Genomic DNA, 21,869 nt, shown 5'->3' on the forward strand with positions numbered 1-21,869 from the left:
AAATGAGTTAAAATGTATATGTTCAGAAATACATATTACTAATAAAACAAAGTAAGAGATGCGAGCGGGGTTTTATCGCGCCTAAGCCATCCAGCTGTAAAATATATACCAAAATAGGAGAATATTTAGGACATTTCACGAACAGATCGTGCAGGTGCTTTATAACTAACAGATAAGATGTTGTTGCAGTAAAAAATATTCATTTTAATACAATTATTAAAGTTGTATAACGTAGAATATGTTTTGTCATTCAGTTTCTTCATGTTTAACTAAATTCCACTATGATGATTTCGTAATGCTAGTCATGTTTACTGTCGAATAATGATACTATTCTTTCATTTTCACTGTGGAGCGAATCATTAGTATTGTATATGCGGTGCATTTTCACTGTATATATTTTTTTTTTATCTATTACAGCTTATTTCTTTAAGCATGTAGAACAAGACTTTAGTTGATTTGCTTGCTTTTTTTTATTGGATAATCATTATGATAACACCCAATTTAATTCAAATATTAAAAATACAGGTTAAACTATGCCTATTCATATTGTTTAAAAATGTCAATCTTATTTACAAAGTTTATATAAACAATTATACAAACAAAGCAAGCAAGCCAACCAAAGTTTTGCTTTACATGCATTATGAAATTAGCTGTAAAGCCTTAATTTAGCCGACTTGCTCAAATAATAGATAAAGTAAGAGAAAGATTTGATAAAATTTAACTTACGGAGGAAAGTTTGGTTTTAAAACACTCTAATAAATTCAATAGAAATAACATTTATTTCAAATGTATTCCATTTAGTTTCTTATAAAGCGTATAGGGATCTTTATCCTTATTTTTTTTATCCATTTCCATGACACTTCACCACTAATTACGTACATCTTGATATAGATTGCACCTTTGTTTTCCCGTTTAAAAGGTTTTACACTGGAGCCCTTTATAACTTCCTGTTCGGTGTGAGCCAAGACTCCATGTTGAAGACCGTATTGTGACGTATAATAGTCTACTTTTATAAATTGTGACTCGGATGGAGAATTGTCTCATTGTCACATACGACATCTATATATGGCTCAAAACGAAACGAGACGGGACCAAAAGGGATAAAAAAAATCACGCTACTTTTTTAATATACTTATAATGGGCTTAATATGAGTCAAAATAGAGTAAAATAGTGGGTCGCATTTGGGTATAAGCGTCACGCCGGATTGCCGATTTTTTGCAAGCGTGACAGGTGAAAGTCAAATGATTGTGTAGTGAAAAACGGGAAATGACGTCTAGCGGGACACGGATAATTACAAAAAATTAGAACTGCATAGTATAAGCGGGATACGGGAATCTGACAAAACAATAAGCGGAATACGGGAACCCCCCCCCCCCCCCCCAATGAGACCCCAGAATAAGATATTTTTGTATATTCATCCTATTGTTACAGTCATGCCTTCAATAACACATGTGTCCGATGCATGCATTTTTATTTTTTTTTGGTCCCTTTTTCAATTTTGTGGGGTCCAAATTTATAGACAAAAGTCCTTTAATATAGATATTTGGAATTCGTTGACATGCTGAATCTAACCGTGTATCTAGTTTGTGGATTTTTTGCCTAATTGCTGAAATAGCCCACATAGAGTTCAAAAAGGTCTAAAATCAACAAAAATGAATTGTAGCATGCATATAGTGATTCCCTATATAAGTTAAAATCAAGGAGAAACGTAATCTGAATAATACAATATGACATTTTGAGAATCGCTTTTGTTACAAGTTTGAAAAGCTATATATTTGATGAAGAATGAATGAGGAGTTTGTATTTCAATTTGAAAATACATGTATCATAACTCCTAAAGTCATCAACTAAGTTTTTTTTCGTTTGTTGCAAGTGCATTTATCACATAATTCTACAATAAAAATTCCTTGCATCTTTGAAAATTCTACATTAATAATGACTGCACTAACAGTGATAATTCATCGCATCTATAGTTAAAATGGATCGCTTTCAATAATCGATATGCTATATTATGATGCTTTTATAACACTTATTTGAACTTTAATGCTATGTTTGTATATTATAAAGACATATCACAATGAAAATATGTAAAAACTTAACTTAAAATCCTTTAACTTGATATTTTCAAAACGTAAACAAATACAGTTTTCCCATGATCCTTTATTCTACAATAGACATACCCGCATATAACAGTAAAAATGAACTAGCTGGATTCGCACTTTATATACACTGATTTTATATATGAGGGTTCGGCTGTTCATACATATATCGTGTCGATTACTTCACACGTTATGTATTGATTATGTCCCCTGTTGTATATGAAATGAATTTGATCTCGGTTGTGATTAATGAATTATGTCAGTTCTATAAAAAAAATATTTACTCGATATTTTGTTTATATTAACACGTCCCATCTTCTGACCTCTTTTTTACTTAGAATTACGACAGTATAGTTACATTTTATGTATAAAACATGTGTAATTGACCAAATAAGTGTTGAATCTGCGGGAAATCATATGAAAATAAACAACAATTTTATTGTTATTTAAAAAGCCATGATCAAAATATTTATATTCGGTCGCGAATTATGCAATTTTATACTTCATCCTAAACCCGGACCACATTGGGAAAATTTTAGGATTGGTTGTTTATTTTGCTGAGAGCTTGTCTGCGCATAATTGTGCACGTAAAAGACGAATGTTTGACTTAGAAGAGTTGTTGTCCAAAATTTCGAAAACTATAATCGATTATTTGAGATGGAAAGCAGGAAACAATTACTAGCAATACAAGCTCTGTTGGTAGACTTCTGCTGTTGTCTGTTCTATGGTTGGGTTGTTGTCTCTTTGACACAATTCCCAATTCCATTCTTTATTTTATCTATTGAATTTTCATAGCCCTTAAATAACGAGTATACTTTCAAATCGTCGTGCTTTTGCCTTCTTTTTCAATATTTGACAGGAAACGATGCAACGTGTAAGGATCATCTTGTGTTTTTCTTAGAATCCAAAGAAATGGTCAATAAATAAAAAGAAATGTCCATGCGAAATCGCCAATAGGAAGTCAAGGTCGTTAAAAACCCAAGTACATGTAGTAGTAAGATGAAACATGATTCTAATAAAAAAAATAACGGTCATGAATGTATGTGAATTCAAGAACATTATTAGTTATAGCTATCATTGTTAACAACAAAACAATGATAGCTAGATAATAAATAATATACGCTTGTATTTATAGCAAAGCTAACTTATAAATATAAAAAAGAAGATGTTGTTTGATTGGCAATGAGACAACTGTCCACAAAAGACCAAAATGACACAGACATTATCAACTATAGGTCGCCATACGGCCTTCAACAATGAGCAAAGACGATACAGCATAGTCAGCTATAAATGGCCCCGATAAGACAGTGTAAAACAATTCAAACGAGAAAACTAATGGCCTTATTTATGTGAAAAAATGACCGAAAAACAAATATGTAACACATAAACAAACGACAACCACTGAATTACAGGTTTCTTTTGTCTCGCATGCAGCAAAGACTTTTATATTTTATACCATTTTCATTAAATAAATGTTATTCCAGAACTAACTTTGGCTGTAAATAATTAGTGGACATTTGAAACTCTCCCAATCTTGATTAATTTCTTCTCGGTATGAGGTCTTTTTCATTTCCCACTACTTATAATTTGATATCTCGAACGAAATCAGAAATTATTTCAAAGTTTAAAATTGACCAATTAAGATGTCAACTTTATTAAGTTTGTCATTTAAACGTGTTTCTAGAGGTTATTTGAGTAAGTCTATATGTACATAAGTTGATAAATTACAATTATTAAAAAGTGTAAAAAGTAAAGGTCAATATAAATCTTCGTAAATTCAAAAAATCGGACGCGATCTCATTAAGGTTGTCCATCTTATGTATTTAAATGGTAGTTCACGGTAAATTGTTGTTTGTTATTGGTAATGACTTTCTGTTTGAAGGATATTTGAGCAAAGAAATTTATCAACGTACATTAGAATAAATAAACTTTGTTACAACTGTTTTTACAAATACATTACTAATTGCAACTACATTAGGCGTTCCTATCCGGTAAACAATTATTATACAGAAATTAAAGGCCACTTCTTCACAAATACAAATGTACGTGTACCTTAAATGATTTATCTTTAAAAAAGCTTTCCGAGTGTCGCTGCATGTTACTTGTACTCTGTTTGGTAGTTATCTCACTGACAGTTATACTGTATGTCCTTGCTTTGTCCTCTTGTTTGGCTTTATAGATATTTCGATATGAGCGTCACTGGTGAGTCTCATTTAGACGAAACGCGCAACTGGCGTACTAAATTATAATCCTGGTACCTTTGATAACTATTATAATAGTATATTGTAGATAACATTTTATTTAAGGGTTTTTCCTCAGTCGAGTCTGCGACTTTTGTTGCAGAAAGCTCCACATAGGGAAAGTGATCCGACGGCGTTATCTGACTCTTTAAAAGCGTTCTATCTTAGAAGATGGAAGACCTGGATGCTTCATACTTTGTATACAGATGCCTTATGTTACGAAAACTCCGTCTAACTGTCACATGTCTATTGTCCTAAACCTCATTTTCAATAGTTCAGTGACTACTTGAAAATAAGTTAATTTTTTTTTATAATGTTAATTTTTCTCTGATAGTGAAAAACAGGATAGCTATATTTGGTATGTGCGTACCTAGCAAGGTTCTCATTCCTGTCAGACAGTTTTCACTTAACCTCGACCTCATTTCATGGATAGTGAACATAGTTGAATTTTGGTGGTCAAGTCCATATCTCAGATACTAAAAGAATATAGGGCTAGTATATTTGGTGTATGGAAGGATTGTAAGGTGTACGTGTCCAACTGGCAAGTGTCAGCTGACCTTGATCTCATTTTCATGGTTCCGTGTTATAGTTGTTTGTGTCTTTGTCTGTTTTTCTTATACTGTTTGCAATAAGTCTATAATTGTAGTAAGGAATGATTGAATTCGAGTGAAAATTAAAAGAATTTTTTAGTATGGTCCATATCTAACAAAACGTCAAAATACTGTCAAATTCTTTGAACTTATGTCCAATACAATAAAACCAGTTCTGAAGAAGCTTTGTTTTTTAATGAAAAAAAAATATAAATACTTGTGTTTGTACTCATGGCTTGTAACTAATGTAACCTCTTTCACTTGTTTTGTGCAAATCTGTATTGTTGTATTTTGTAATGCATTGACTTTATGAAAATAACACATATGAGTATGGTCCGGGTGTAAAATTAAACCCTGTTCTACTCAGTATGAGCATGGAAGTATTATATGGTCAATATAATACTTCCGTGGTATGAGGTTTTCAAACCGCTATAACAATAAATGAACATCGAAGTTCAATAAGTCCAGAAAATCAATATGTTATTGATATGATTTCTTAAATCTGCACAAGTGTGCATGCTAAAAATGTGTGCAAGAACATGTATATGGTTTACATATAGAAGTAACGTCCTCGTATATAAGATGTTTTTCCTCTAAAATAGTCAAACATTAAACCGTTTATGAAATTGATGTAATTGATAGTATTTGATGTTGTTACATCTCACAAGTTAAAATGAAATTCGATTAAATATTTAAATCTCATCTAATGTATTATGATTATACCTTATATAGTATGCCGCGCAATATAAAAACATGATGATATGTTAATTGTACGCAATATGTTAACATGGTTAATTTACTAAAAATCAAAGTATGCAGTGGGATTTTAAATGTAATACAAATCTCATAGATAAATTAGGTTATCCGTCTAGCAGTGAAATAAGATATAAGAACTTTAATATAATATTAAAGTTATGTTTTTTAAAGTTGGTTGTCCTTGTAGAGAAAAAAATCGATAACAAATTAGAGTTATCTCCCGTTTATTACTTTTAACGTCGCCTAATTCAGCTTGATTTTACCAAATAGTTCTAACTTTTCTATCTTTATTCTCAAATGGAAAATTTATAATATGGTTTGTTTTGGTAATGAAAACTTAAAACTATAATCCTGTCAAAAATATGATGCAATGGTTCTTCAAACCATCATGATTATCATACTGTTTATTGTGGATTGCTCAAACGGTTAAAGTTATATTCCGGCTCAAGGGATGCTTGTAACAATAAAAACATATGTGTCTTTCGTTGGGAAATGCAGGAAAATGGTTCCTTACATTCGATAGTGAAATCATGGCGTTCTTCGCTCTAATATCGTCAGCTGTACAATGATGATATAAAACGTAGAACTATACGAACTTTTCTTGGGTAGGCAAGGTCGTTAAAAGTCACCCTCATCTGTAATCATTTATAATAACATTAGAGGTAAGTTTCATTATAATACTTTATTATGATTGGCGAATTGCACGTCACGTGTTAATTATTCCTTAAGCAATTGCATTACGCAATAAAAACTTTTCTTTCATCATAACACGAGGTCCCACAGTAGAGTTCACAGGTGAATTAAAGAATTTTTTTTTTATAAAATTCGTGCTTCCGCGCTTCATACTTCGGTCAACGCTTTCAAACCCCAATAGAGTTACAAAATGCGTTTCATTTTCAAATACAGATACTTATTTAACGATTTCTTAAGCAGTAAAGCGATATATAATGATTTAAATCAACACACGATAATATTTGAAGGAAACGTTCTGCATGTGTTTGTTTTACCAATAAAATCCTAATGGAAATATTAATGGAAATACAACTTTTTGAAAATTCTGCAACACAAAATGCATGAAATGTTTGTGTAAAATATATTTAAGCGTCATTGTCGCGGGAAAAGGTAATCTTCTTCCAACCGAATTTCAAATTTAAACCATTTTTGTACATATTTTTGGAACAAACTAGATTTTTTTTTTATAAAACAGGAATTTTAAAACTTATCGTAAGTTACACGTCTAGGTGCGTTTGGGCTTTTTAAGTGCATGCATGTACAATGTATGCACACAAACAAAGTATAAGGGTACATGTATAATGTTTACTGAAGGATTGGTCTACACCCATCTGTAGTAAACCTATACATGTAATCGTAATACACGCAATGACGTATCCATTTGAGAAGATAATTGAATATAACATTTGCAAGTCAAAATAACATGCAGGGTGGTTTGATGTATCTCATTTAAACAGTGATCTATCATGGTCATTTGCTTTTTAATAAAATTTGATGAAAAAATGGCTCTGTATGCGAGATTCCTTCCAATAAAAAATTGATGTCAGAAGTGAGTCATTCGTTTGTTTTTCAAGATTAAACGGTTCAATTTGATATTTTATGCATATTTATAAATATTTCAATTTTTCAAATGTTTAGTGGGACGAAGTTCTCTAGGCGTGGTATTAAATCATTTAAGATTGATGACCAGTTGTGTAAATACTTCGCCTTGCTTTATTTAAAATTTAAAGCATTAAAACATAAGTGGGAAGAAGGATGTCATTGGAATCGGTTTGATTCATATAAGAGGGTCTATGATTGGGTTAATATGTGTAATCGCGAAAAGAGAAACACAGTCCTTATAAAGAACAGAAAATTATGAATCAAAAATATTGAATAGCTAATTATAAGAGAAAAGTAACACATAAATAGATGAATACTGAAATAAAGGGCCCTTTTATTTAATCATAGTTTTACCCTCATTTGCTCTTGAAAAGTTTACCAAATCAAGAATTTGAGGGGACTTGGTGCCTGAGTTGTCTAAGTAGTCCGGCCATCAACCATCACTAGTCTAGGCAGTAACTGAGGCTGTGAGTAAGAAACAGAAAAATGGGGCAAGATGCGTTCGACTTAAGTGTGCAGTTGCAGTAGGGAGGATGGTATAAGTAGTTAGAAATTAGTATGGCGTTCATTATTACTCTTTGACACATTCCCCATTTCCATTCTCAATTTTAATTTTCAGTGACTAATAGCCAGTTAACATTAATGTTATTGAATTAGAACCTCGTTAGTTGTATGTAGTTCGACTTCAGTTTAGCAAGTCATTGTTTGTGATCGGAATTTCTCCGTCGAGATTCTGTGGTTCTCTTAAGTTAGTCTAGCTTGCTTCGCCAATACGAAACTGGCCATCGTTATAAAATCAAGTGTGCTAAAAGTGGCATTAAACATCAAAAATCAATCAAAAAGTGAATGGCATCCGAAAGACGATATAAAGAAATCAGTAAAAATAACAGGAACAGTTAAATACGCATACGAATGGCCTGTTATACATGCCCTTATTTTAGTGTACTCAAACTTGTCATATTCATAACTTTACGTCCGTCAACATCAATGAATGATAATATTTATTGATTTATACTATCTTGCGTGTTGATTTGAAGTGCAATTTGAAGGGTTGGACTAAAGACGTAAACGGAAAGTAAATACGTTGTGGCTCAAAGTCAATATTTGCATTTTCAATTATATATCAAAATATTTTGTCTGCGAAGATAACGTTATACAAGTGATCGCACTGGGTATCTTTGTAATATTGATAGTTTATTGCAAGTAATAAATGCGGCCTCTTAAAACTGTGCATATTAAACCATTTTTCGTTTATTTTATAAAACTTTATTACAGTGAAGTTTACAGGGGTTTCGATTAAAAATAACAACAATGATTTATCAAAAACGGTATCGAACGTTATTTTAAAATCTAACGGATCTCAATGTTTTTAAGATTTCAGTTGAAAATTGATCTGTTTAACTAAAGTGCAGATTGATTTCTTTAAACATGTGGTCCGAGAACACAATTAATTCGTAGTGCATTTCTTTTAGAACATAAATGAAAATAAAAAAAATCCCACCTGCGCTTTCTCAAAGAAACTTTTACAGTGTGTTGTACTACTTTTGGGACAAATTATATCAAATTTATAGAAAACTTCATCGCCTCTAACTCAAAATATGGACAATTTTATGTTTAGGGCGTCTTGAAATCTTTTTACAGCTTCCAAAGTGATCATTTTCAACCTTTTTCAGCTGGACCAAATCACTACTTTCCTTTAAAATTCTGGACCCAAATTTTTTTAGTGTAATTTCATCCCCCTACTTTCAATTTGAGGCATTGGACATGGAGAAATAAATTTGGAAGGGGTATAAAAATTAATGGCAAGTAACCCACTGTCAACACTAGGGACTATATTTGTGGGACGACAATGGTGGTCTCGGACCATGTATCAACCTTTAAATTACAATGCAAATACGTCCTTTGTGATATATCAAAAGGAATATCAGAAATTGAAGAGATACAATTTTGGATTCACGTCCGTTTACTGGTCCCGTCGATGAATGATTGTATTGCTAAATATTCCATTGACGATTGCAACTTGCTCTTTGAATACACCAGTTTCATTCCTTGGTCTGTATCTATACTATTAAACGAGAAGATCTCATTTTGGGTGTCGCTTCTCTTCTTTCCACAATAAATTAATCATCATGCCTTTGTGTCATATGGGTACAGTGCATAATCGCATTTGTCATCCATTCATATGATTATTCAGATTGAGTTATTTTGGGTGAAAAACGAGAAAAAAGACGTCCGAAAATGTTTCCGTCATTGGGCGAAATTTTAAGTCAGATCAGACTTCCGGTATGCGTTTTCCTGTATACTTTGAACATACATTAATACTACCGAATACAGTGTATTTTCTGTCTTATATCCGTCATTTTAAGTCAGATTAGACCTCCGGTTTGCGATTTTGTTTTTACTTTGAAACAAATGCATATACTACGAATAAAGTGTATTTTCTGTCTGATTCATTTCAAGTTTACTATCCACGGCAATCACAGGGTTTTTTAAAAGAGAGGGTCTGAATTATATATCAATGACCGCTGTGGATCAATTATTAAACTGAGAATTGACTGTTAATGACGTCTGGAACGGGTGTTTTTAAAATCGAAATTTCAGGAGTGACCATTTCGCGATCCGGGATTTCTTTTTTCGAATTTCGGGATGTCGAGATATTTAATTTGTATAATAAATTCAGAACCTCGGGATTTCATGTTTTTAAGCCCGGGATATTGGGATCAGGGCCCCATCCGCAGTGGCGGATCCAGAAATTTCCATATGCAGGGGCCCGCTCCGGTCATGCTTCAGTGATTCCCTATATAAACAACCAATTATTTTCCAGACTTGAAAAGGGGGGTGGGCGGATTTTTGTGTGGAAAAAGGAGGATCCGGGCTAGAAAAACAATTATACTGTCCCAAATTACCTATGACTTTTGGTACCTTTTCTGAAATTCTCAAGTCACTAAATGTTTAACAAAAAAAGAAGATGTGGTATGAATGCCAATGAGACAGCTCTCCACAAGAGACCAAAATGACACCGACATTTAAAGGTCATCTTACGGCCTTCAACAATAAACAAAAGCCGATACTGCATAGTCTGATATAAAAGGCCCCGAAATTACAACGTAAAGCAATTCAAATGAGAAAACCAACAGCCTTATTTATGTACAAAAATGAACAAAAACAAATATCACTGAACCACTGAATTACAGGCTCCTGACTGGAATGTTCATAATACATGTTCACTAAATGTATGTTCATAATGAAATTAATAGAAGAAAAAAAAATGGGAATTTTGGAAATAAAGGAGGAGGGTTAAAAAAACATTTTCCTGTCCCCAAGTACCTATGACTTTTGATACTTTTCCTGAAATTCTCAAGTCATTAAATCTTTTACAAAATTCTTCCTACAACACTTTATATCCTTTCAAATACGCTCTGAATTCCCGCGATTTCGCGGGTATGTTCTAGTATATTGTTGTAGGGTTGTCACTGACTCAGACGTACTTATGAATATAATTATTTTCTGTGACTGTATCTTACATTAATTTGTAGGATCCTTTACTATAGATAATTTAGCTGATCTGTAACAATAACATCTTCATGCCTTATATATCATGTACTGTAGTACGCCGCTAGATTAAAACTGACGTGGAAAGGTAACATATGGCCACCGAAAGCTCTTTTTTTGAGAGCCCAGGTGGTCGTGTGGTCTAGCGGGACGGCTGCAGTGCAGGCGATTTGGTGTCACGATATCACAGTAGCATGGGTTCGAATCCCGGCGAGGGAAGAACCAAAAGTTTGCGAAAGCAAATTTACAGATCTAACATTGTTGGGTTGATGTTTAGACGAGTTGTATATATATATATATATATATATAAAAAGAAGATGTGATATGATTGTCAATGAGATAACTCTCCTTAAGAGACCAATTTTGAAATGTCACAGAAATTAACAACTATAGGTCACCGTAAGGCCTTCAACAGTGAGCAAAGCCTACATACCGCACAATCAGCCATAAAGGGCCCGTTTTGATAATTAATAAATGTGATGAAAATTGTGTTTGATTTTGTAGAGTGCAAGATCCCAATTACAATATATAAAAGACTTCATGCTTAGAGAATTAAGTGGTCATTTCAATATTCCATCATGTCTTCATAGGACAACTCATTTTCGCCCATAAAGACATTTCATTTCACAATCCAACAATTCATAATAGAAACAAGGTAGTGTTTTTTTTTTCAATCTAAAATATAAATTAAATTACATGTTATATATATTTGATCTTTGAAATTACATATAACATTTCTGTTTACAATACATTTTCTTTTAAATAAAAGAAAATATGTAATTAAAACCGCTATAAAATTGTTTTTCACAAATCTTTTTAAAAATCAATAGTGTTACCGAGATAAATTATGTTTTTAATTATTGTTACCTGTCGAAGGTGTGATTTTCAATAATTACACGTATTGATCCATGCATATTTAGTAACTCCAATTGTTACAAACAAAGTAATTTATTCATTGGAACAAAAGGTTGTTGATAAATAGAACACTAGAAATTTAATCAGTCGTGCTCTGGCCTTGTGAAAGGGGATGCCCGACGAACCTGGCCAAATTTTAATCTTGATTGAATCGATTTTAAGCTTATTGGAAATATTTAAAATGTCAGTATGAAAATATTTTCTTGCGAAAAGTTTAAGAAGATTAGAAATAATTGTATTACGACTGGCTTCGTCTAATATTCGGATTATCTAAATTCAATATCTACCATTATGCCACTCGTGCATGTCATGTCGAAGGAATAAGAGCCCCAGCGTTGTTTTAACGGTAAATAAAAGATTCATTTGTTATTGATGACGGGATACAACAACGGAACGGAACTGATTTAATGATACGCAGATTCATCTGATTGTGAAAAAGAAGTCGTTTAGCTTATTGACTAGATCCAATTGTGTTCAGGAGTGCTTTAATTGATTATCAGATATGCTTGAAGAATTTTTATTTGAATGGTGATGTACAAATAGATGCATAAACGTTACATATTTCATATCGAATTTCAATTGATACATTTAAATTTTGACTTGTGCTAGGTAGCATTCATTTAAAATTTTGATCTGTTCATACAATATATATTAATATCTTAGGACTGTTTAATAGTTTGTACGTGACTCATGTTAGTGGATAGGCGTGTGTTGTTTTTCGTTTTATGTTATGGATTTCGTGGTTTTTAATGGATATATGTGTAAAGTTTACATAAAATAATGAAACGCTAACTGATTGTATGTTTAACGACACGACACTGCTTTTAATTTAAAACATGGTGTTCGAAGATTATCACGAAGGCCTTGCCTGGATTGCTGACGGTTATAAACATAAATTATTTGCAAGTGATGCTAGGAAAAGTACAGAAGTCTTGCCACAGGATGATTCGTTTGTGCTTCGATCGTCCGAGAAAACAGATACCTATGCTGAACTCAGGATAAAACCACCAAGTCCGCTACAGAAACACGTGAGTAGAGCTAGAAATCAACGACCTGGTACAGCTCCTCCAAGTTATGGAGGAAGAAGGACAGAAAGACCATGGAGCAGTAAGAGTAACAAATCTCGTCTGTCTAATGAATCACTGAGGCCACCAAACCAACCTCGAATTCGTAGTGCAGGGTCTGTTGTAGAACGTCACAGAGTTGCAGCTCAGATGAGAAGTGGGTTTACACTTGTCAACAAATTATACGAAGACTGCCAGCGACGACAGAACATAAACCTACACCCAGCGAGTCCTGCTCCTGATTATCGTTATTTCGATAGACATTCTCGGTGCCATGATTACACGCACATGCACGATATTCTGTTGCACGACCGACCTCAGACTGCATGTGACTTGGAACCATGTTCCTTACATTCACGGCCTGTCTCGGCGATGTCCAATTACTCTCGGACATCAACGCCAACGGAAGAACAAATAGATACAATGAAACAACCGAAAAGATATATAAATTATCATCGACCAAGGACGGCTCCTTCCGCAATGGTAGGTTATTTTTTTTTTTAGATATGAGCTACAATTTAAAAAGTCCAAATGATAAATTTGGTATGATTCTCCTGATTGAATTAGATGGATTTTGATGTGAGCAAGTTTACATTGAATGTTTGTTCTATGGTTTCAATACACCCATTTGTTTTTTATAAAAATCACAGTCCTTGGTAAAGGATCTATATATGACAGTTATCAAAATTTTTTTTGACTGAAAAAAAAGACGTGAACGGACGAAGCCTCAATTACCTTAAGCCTTCAATTACTTTATTCACAAGAACTACACTGTTCTCCTTTGCACCTGAAGATTAAAGAGGCTCTTTGTGGTGTTTTTAGAGACCCATAAACCCCTGTTGGTGACATAATTTAAAGGCTGATTGTTTATTTTGACTATGCAGAAATGATTTGTCTTACTTTTCATTAATGAGTGAAATATATTAAACATGAATAATACATTCATATTATAAAAGGGATTTCAATAAACATGGTCCTAACAGACCTAATGCTTGCGCAAGTCAATTAAATATGACTTTTACTGATACACAACAATACAAGTTTATAACATGTCTGATAAGACCTCGGAAGTGCATTAGATATTAACTATAGATACTATAGCAATGCGCAAACTGTAATAAACTTGCTATCGAATAGTACAATAAGTTTATTGAAGTTCAGGGCTATTGTATATATATGGTATACGTATAAAAACTAACTGACAGCGGTATATGAACGTTACGTAATCTATTTCTATTGTTCAATTCATGTCAAACAGAAATAGATTAGCGCACATTGCCAACTAAATGGACTGTTTGTGGTCTAAACAATGCCTACCCCACACGGAATATTTAAAATATTTTAATATAGATACTATTTGCGATAAATACGTTATTATGTCTTTATGGTCTATATGAAGAACACAGAGATTATATTTAAAACTATGACCAATGTTAACATCTTACATGTAACAGTGCATGTAGGAATAGCTTGCATGCTGATTAAAAGTAAAATTGTTTGGGATCAGCCCGATCAGGCGAAACGAATATATTAGAATCCCAAATCATGATTTTCTTTAATCATATAACTTTTGTATAGTTCTTATCTTAAAGACGTGCTTTTTTTAAAATAATTTAAAAGGGTGTTACCACTTTCATTAATCAAATCATTATGTCGTGCCAACGTAGCGTCTGGATTGGGTCTTTCAATTCTGTTATAAGTCATTTTCTATTTTTTAGATACATTGTGTCCCTTATTCTCTATTCTGTACATTTAAGGACCCTATAATCTCTAAGCTTTATTTTTGCGTTTCGTATATTTCTCTATTCTTTGATATTAGCCAATTCGTCTGTAGTATTGGCCCATTATTGTCTTTCTCTAACCCCAAACTAAACCCTCCAACACGACACAAGTACCAAATGATATATTTACCAGAGTTACTGAGGTACAATTCTCATAGATGTTATAAGTATAATTGGGCAATGGCACTGTAAAGCGCGAAGCAATGAAATGTAGAAAGAATAAAGTGTATTGCAGAGAAACATACATTAGTGTTCTTGTGTCTCCTGTTTTCACACGAGTCATAAACATCTTACGCGGATATAGTTTTAAGATTGTGAGTGTAAGGATTAAAAATAGTTTATCTTGATTTTTGCTTGAAAGTTGAAGGGTGTAGTTGTCTATGTCCTCTTTCCGAGTTTTGTCAATACGATTTGAAATTCGTGGAGTCCGTCTTATAGTTTCAGCATTATGTTTTTGCTTTACTTACAGATATTGGCATTCGATTGTTGTGTCTTTTTATGGTAGCTTTGTCTTGTGTATTTTTCGTATTTTTGTGTTTTTACTTTATACAATGTTTATTCCACTATTTATATCTATTATTGTATGGAGTCAAGATTTAATTACAGCGTATTGAAAAGTTATTGGTATTGTTATTTCAGCGGATTAAACATGTGGGAATATTTAATTTTTATTACGAGTACTAGAAGGGTACATTTAAATTAACATCGTGAGGTTTACCTGTTTGTATTACTTACTTTATATTGAAATACTTATATTAGTGAAAATGTAGATACACAATCAATACGATTTAATATTTTATTAAAATATACACATAATAAGATTGAAATCTACATTTTGTATTTAGAGTGAACCATGTTGAACAGACTTTTTAAAACATAGTATGTGTAATAAAATTTCTTTCTTAGAATACTTTATGTTAATGTGTATTAAGTATTCTTAGAATGAAACCATATACGATAAAGAGGCGTTCGACACCACCAGAAACTAGCAAACAAATAAATAGACAGCAATACATATTGCGGATAACAAATATATACTTTATCAGTATGACAAAAGAGCGATAAAAGATACCAATGGGGGAAATGAAAATGAAAAGTCTAGTAAAACCTTATTTATTAAGTTAACTTAGGCCACATTTCTTTCTAGCCAAAATTTTGTAAACGTTGTGTCGCGTTTGTTGTTGTTTTTTAAAAGTAGAAACAAATACATCGTTTAATAAGTCTTTACTGACCTTGTTTGAACTTTCGATAATGCATACACATGTCGTTGAAAGACAGACTTTTACAAACGTAGAAACTAATACATAGTTTAATCAGGTTGAAGCTAGAAACAAATGTAGTGTTTGTATTAACAAACGACAAACGACAAACTGCAGACGCATTTTTAGCGTGTGCATACATTGTCAAAGTTTATGTTAACTTTGCAAACGAATGATTGAAAGAAAAGATCAAAACATGTGCGCGCTAAGCCGTTTGCATCGTTTGTGTTAGAGAAAAATGCACTCTAAGTTCATTTAAATATGTTTTCGTCGTGTTGAAGACCCATTGGTGACCTTGGGCCGTTTTCTGCATATGGTCGGGCTGTTGTTTCTCTGACATATTGCCCGTTTCCATTCTCAATTTGTCTACCATGGCAAATTGGAACTTTTTGCCTAGATTTTAAATAAGAAATAGTTTCTTAGCTTATTAAAGCAAAACTAATTGCTTAGGTTTTAAAACCAAACTATTTGCTAAGGCTATAAAACAAAAACATTTCATTAGGTTTTGATACGAAACTACATGTATTTTATTATATCTTAGTACATGCTTAAGTATTATTAACGATAGCCCTTTTCCGTTAATTTTATGGCTTGTTTGATAGCAGTCTCGTTGACTTTTACCCACATACTCTCTTTTATGGGTTAACTATTTTGAGATTTTATTTTTATCCCAAAACGTTATATGCATACTCTGTCGTTGAAAAGTGGTTTATTGGTTTATCTGCATATGGTGTTAGTCCCATTCCAAATCTACCATCATCACAACATTAAACTTTGATATAATTCTAACAGTATATATTGGTTTTACAGGGATCAGAAGGAAACAACTTTCAAAGAAGAGGTTATGTAAGTAACATTAAATATAATCTTGAATTAATTCACGTATATGCTTAGTCTACTTAATTGGCTTATGATATAATATTATGTTCGGTCATTTTGTGGAACTTTTTTTATGTATTAATTGTCACAACATACCTGTAATAATAAGAATTTCGAATGATGTAATACGCATATATACTGATATTAAGATCTCGATATTCTCCGATAAAATATGTCTCGAGTTAATCCCAAATCAGCATACATCAGCGTACCACATTTACTGTTTTGGTCAAAGCGAAGCTTATTTTCGTTCATTCCACACTAAAACTAAAACGTTTCCCGTAAAAACTATTGAGTATCGACTTCATAACTTTAGGTGATTGTTTTTTGACGTCATTGTATTTGACATTAGCTGTAGGATGCTTGTCAAATATAATTTTTATATGTCTGGGTTCTTTTTGCATAAAAGTCTGCACTTGTTTAGTTGGAATTTAATGGATAAGGGTACATTGTACTTCCTGCAACTACAGTGACAAGTCTAAGATTGTTCTTATATTCAAAGGTGACTATATATATATAGGGAATAGAACTGTGGTCACTATAGGTCTTCGTCTAACCAGCAGTACAACCTTTTCCAAAGTGTGGGGAGAGCGACACGCTCTTTGCAAGTTAAGAAAAATTGCAACAACTCTTTTGGGGTCCGTAGTCAACCTGTCCCTATACATGACCTCATTACCCAGTGGCAGTATAGACTTACACTAGGTTCATTCCTGACAGCCTCTATTACAGAACCTACCTGCATTTATTGTAAATGTGTCCTGTCTTCCTGAACATGCATGAAATAGTTGCAACTGGACGTGAATCAACCGACAGTCAATCAATATATTTAATGTCATTTTTCTTGCCGAAGTTCGGTTGTTCTCTTCCTTCACCCAGACTTTCTCCACCTACAAATGTATACAAATGGATTGGCTAAAAGTGGTGTTAGGAATTTTAATGAAATAAAATAAAATATATGTTTAAATAATGAAACATGTATATGTTATAAACAGGGCTTGCAAGGATACAGACCTAGGTTCTGTAATATCGTCAAAAGTATGCAGTTACATTCAAGAGAGGGTCGGGATATGTCTCCGTGTACAGGAGACTCTGGGTTCGATGAATTTGATTATTTCACAAAAGATGGAAGGATGATAAACCGGTGGAGAAAAGAAAGCACAGCAAGGTAAGTTAAGATCGAGTTACTTCTAGAATACTTATATAATATACGGAAACAAATTGCTTTAGTGTATGGATAATGTTAGTGGTAACTTAAAAAGGGTTAGGAGTGTTTAGTGTTTATCTATTATCAAAGTTAATCGGAAACTCATGTTATTGATACATTAAGCTAATATTTTTTTTTGTTAACTAGAAAGTAGATACCTTTTACTGACTTTATAGTTGATCTAGTATTGTATACAAGATTTGATCAATTGTTTAAATAGTTGATTTTTCTGATATATTGAGGCTGCAGCATTTATCTTTTTTTCCAACGTAAATAATCTTACTTTATAATAAGAGGACGACTGTGAAAAAATTGTGTACTTGTTTCCGAAATTTTCTAGTATAATAGTAGTCAATGATATGAATGGATTTCAGTGTTTTAAAGGCAACAAAGAGGAAAAGTGCAATGTATTTTAGTTGGACCCATATTTAAAAGTATATAAGATTCAAACCTTACTCTGTTCATGCCAAACACACCTTTCAGGCTCATCAAAAACATATTTACATACATGCAGATGATTTTCTTTGTATATTTTCTTCTTCGAATGATGTAAAAATGAACAAATCTAAACTTTGAATGATGATATATACCAAAGATTAAACATCTAAGTCACGTTAAATACTAAAAAAATATTATGAAATCAAACAAACATCAATCATAATCTTGACTTTAATAAGTATTTTTTCTCTGGAGAAAAGTGAAAGAAAATGTTATGGCATATAAAAGGAAATTTTCGTTTCTCAGTTCCGCCGTTCGAACCCATTGATTTTAAAACGCCAATCGTTATATTGAAGATAAATTAACGTGCTAGCTGTTCCAGAACAATATTTTTATAGTTCTTTTCGTTTTAATTTGATAAGTCGTTTCCGATAATTTCAATCATTATTGGCTTTTATAAAGGGAGAATATGATTATATCAACCTTTCTTTGAATAGGGTTCTATATTAATGGCCAAATTATTCTTAAATAATTTGAAATTTTATTTTGTTCAGTGGGAAATTGCGATATTTCATAATTAATCCAAAGTTTTCAAAGCCCAATTAGAGTTTTAAGATGTACATTTAAAGATTAAATTAAATTTGAGAGTAAGTGCTTAATGTTTGAAGCGAAGCAAACGTGAAATTGCTATAAATATTCTTACTGGTGAAGTAACTATTTTTGTTTTAGTTCGGTTTTGGCCGCATTTGTGTGTTCAAATATTGTTTTGTCTATGCTGAAGTAAAACTGTTCTTGGAGTTTCGTAAATAATGTCTTAACTGTTCGTTTCATGAAAATTGAATGTTGCATATTCACATGTACAATGGCATGAAACTTCGAAGAATATTTGTAAAATATGCCATCTACATCTAGCATGGGAAGTAACTCAAGTGACGGTAAAACAGTTCGTTTTTCACAATCATTAGATATTCATATACCTGATTTCAGCTATGACGATGAAGGCAGTGACGTTTTTGAGCAAGCGTAAGTGTATCGCGTCCTAACCAATTTTGCGATTCGTTTTAACATTCCGTAAAATTAACATTAACATGCATTCACTACTTTTCATTATTACCCATAGTAATTTAATCACTGTTGAAAACATAACAATTTTTGAAACAATACCTAACAATATGTTGTTTACGTATATTCCATACATTAGTACTAACAATTGTTGTTTATATTTTCACCATGTCTTACAATAATGCATAACATTCCCCAAATGCGTGTGAAATCCCTTGAAACTGAAAAGAGTCAACACTCTATATTCTACGTTGAAAATGGTCGTTAATCAGATACAAATTTGTACAGGGAGACTGAGTAACTTTACTGATTTTAATATTTTTACCGAAACAGATTTACAGTGACTGTGTTTCGAAATGTTATTGCAATTTCAATGCTCGTCCATTTGATTTATTTTCGTGAAAAAAGAACGCAAATCAAGAATTGTAATCGAAATAGACGCAGAACAATCCCAAACTACATGTAGATATGTTGTGTAAAATTGAAAATGAAACTGGGGAATGTTTCCCTAACTAAATTTTGATTCATTCTTAAATAGCAAAGCCGATCGTCATACAAGAAATGCACTCGACTTGTGGCTATCTTTGGGAGAGGACGAGTATGGGAATCGAGTGAACTTCAGACCAAATTACATGTTTGGCTTGTTCAGGTGACCGAAGTGTACTTGTGATGGAATTTGTAATATTTGCCGCACGGTGCAGTTTCTTGTGTGCAAATGTATGCAATGATGGATTTTTGCATACAAAGATGAATACAGTGATGTGTACAGTTACCAATATCACACTTGTTTATTGAACATTGTATTCAGGTCTACACGAGCTACATTTCGGGAATGGGTTAAGGCACATGTTTCTTCTATTTGTTGCAGGATTCTCGTCTTTATCCGTAAAGGATTAACACATTTAAACTAAACAGTCATATATTTGTTTCATTATATACACTTTTTCATACTTTCATATGTTATGGTATACTCTGTGTGTTTTAGCTTATACGTTTTGTGTGGATGTTAAATTGATTGACATATATAAATTGACTTCTTGCTTTAAATCAAATAAAGAGTAAAATTCATTCTGAGATTTCAGCAACATTATCGGGCTGCATTGAATCAAGTATATACTATGAAACTATAATAATTTTCAGTTTTTTAATTATATTAAAAAATGAGACGGATCATATGCAACTTAATTTCATGTCCTTGGAGAAAATAATGTGACGTCATTACCTTGCTGAATGATAATTGAAAAATTCTACATAAAAAATGTTGATTTAGAGTTTGCTGAATTTACATAATATAAGAGGCTCTGTTATTTCATCTTCACCATTTTTGTTCAACAGCTCCATACCAGAACACCCTGAGGTTATTAAACAAGATGATTTATCGTAAGTCGAACACATGTTCATTTCGCACACTTCTTTGACACATGTGTACCTATGTTGTGTTCACCAATTTTGTTTTATATCTCCAATATATACATTGTTTTGTTTCTTTTCTCTGTCTTATTTTTATATCAAATGTACCCACTGCACTACTGATATATTGTTTCTCTTATGTTCTTGGTATATTGTATATCACTACAACTTCTTGATTTCACAATGGTATTATTACAACCACTTTTTTGCAGTTTTGCATATTATCTCCTTTGTGTTTTTTCTTTGTTTTGCCATTATCACATAATCACTCAATTTTAATCATTCTTTCTCCCTTTTCTACCATATAGTCTTTTTTGAGGTTATTCTTTCTTAAATCCTATTTTTATTAGAATTTGTATCTGGTAATTCATGTTATATTCGATGCCAAACACTGAGTTATGAGAAGTAAATTTTATTATAAACTGTCAGCATTCATATATTACTGTGGATGTAGCTAACGAATTTTTCCAATAGTACTGATTTTGCATTATTTGCAATAGCACTCCAAATCATTGTGTATTTCGATATCGTTTAGTACAATACCAGAAGACTCTGAATTCATACGAGACGTATTTTCGTAAGTCATGCACGCTCGACAATACCCACACCATGTATATATTTAGTTATCATCTTTGTAAATACAAATATTCAACCATTTCGAAATGTATGCATGCATGCTTTTATTTCATAATCGATATTTACTGCAGAATATTGAAGTTTTAAAGTCTGTAAACAATTATATACATATATAGTTTTAGCCTATTGAAAATAATTAAGTTTCAATCTCCATCTAAAAAACACGTGTAATGTATCTTTTATTTGAATGTTTTGTGTTCATATACTTTGAACCAGTCACCTATATTTTTGTAAATATCTCGTTATTGTATCCTAGTTTCAATTATCGGTTATGACTTTTTTTGCATAAAGTTTAAGATATAATATTATATTGTGTTGTCAGTATGATTCTGTGTATAGCTCTGTGTAAATTCTATGTTACCAACGATT

At 32.3% G+C, this 21,869-nt stretch overlaps 1 protein-coding gene across 13 annotated transcripts in view; it reads left to right on the forward strand.

The window, feature by feature from the left end:
• The window catches only part of LOC134680749 (uncharacterized), a 61,601-nt gene that overhangs the window by 15,699 nt on the left and 24,033 nt on the right, over positions 1 to 21,869 (forward strand). For 6 of the 13 annotated variants that reach the window (XM_063539958.1, XM_063539956.1, XM_063539957.1 and 3 more), the window contains exons 3-6: positions 16,682 to 16,717; positions 17,743 to 17,915; positions 19,380 to 19,415; positions 20,790 to 20,834. In XM_063539958.1, the coding sequence (XP_063396028.1) occupies positions 16,682 to 16,717; positions 17,743 to 17,915; positions 19,380 to 19,415; positions 20,790 to 20,834 (290 nt within the window). The remainder of the gene's footprint in view (positions 1 to 16,681; positions 16,718 to 17,742; positions 17,916 to 19,379; positions 19,416 to 20,789; positions 20,835 to 21,869) is intronic. The other 7 variants (XM_063539960.1, XM_063539963.1, XM_063539967.1 and 4 more) reach the window with 3 other exon arrangements.

This window comes from Mytilus trossulus, chromosome 8, assembly GCF_036588685.1.
Source record: "Mytilus trossulus isolate FHL-02 chromosome 8, PNRI_Mtr1.1.1.hap1, whole genome shotgun sequence".
In the NCBI taxonomy this organism is placed as follows: domain Eukaryota; kingdom Metazoa; phylum Mollusca; class Bivalvia; order Mytilida; family Mytilidae; genus Mytilus; species Mytilus trossulus.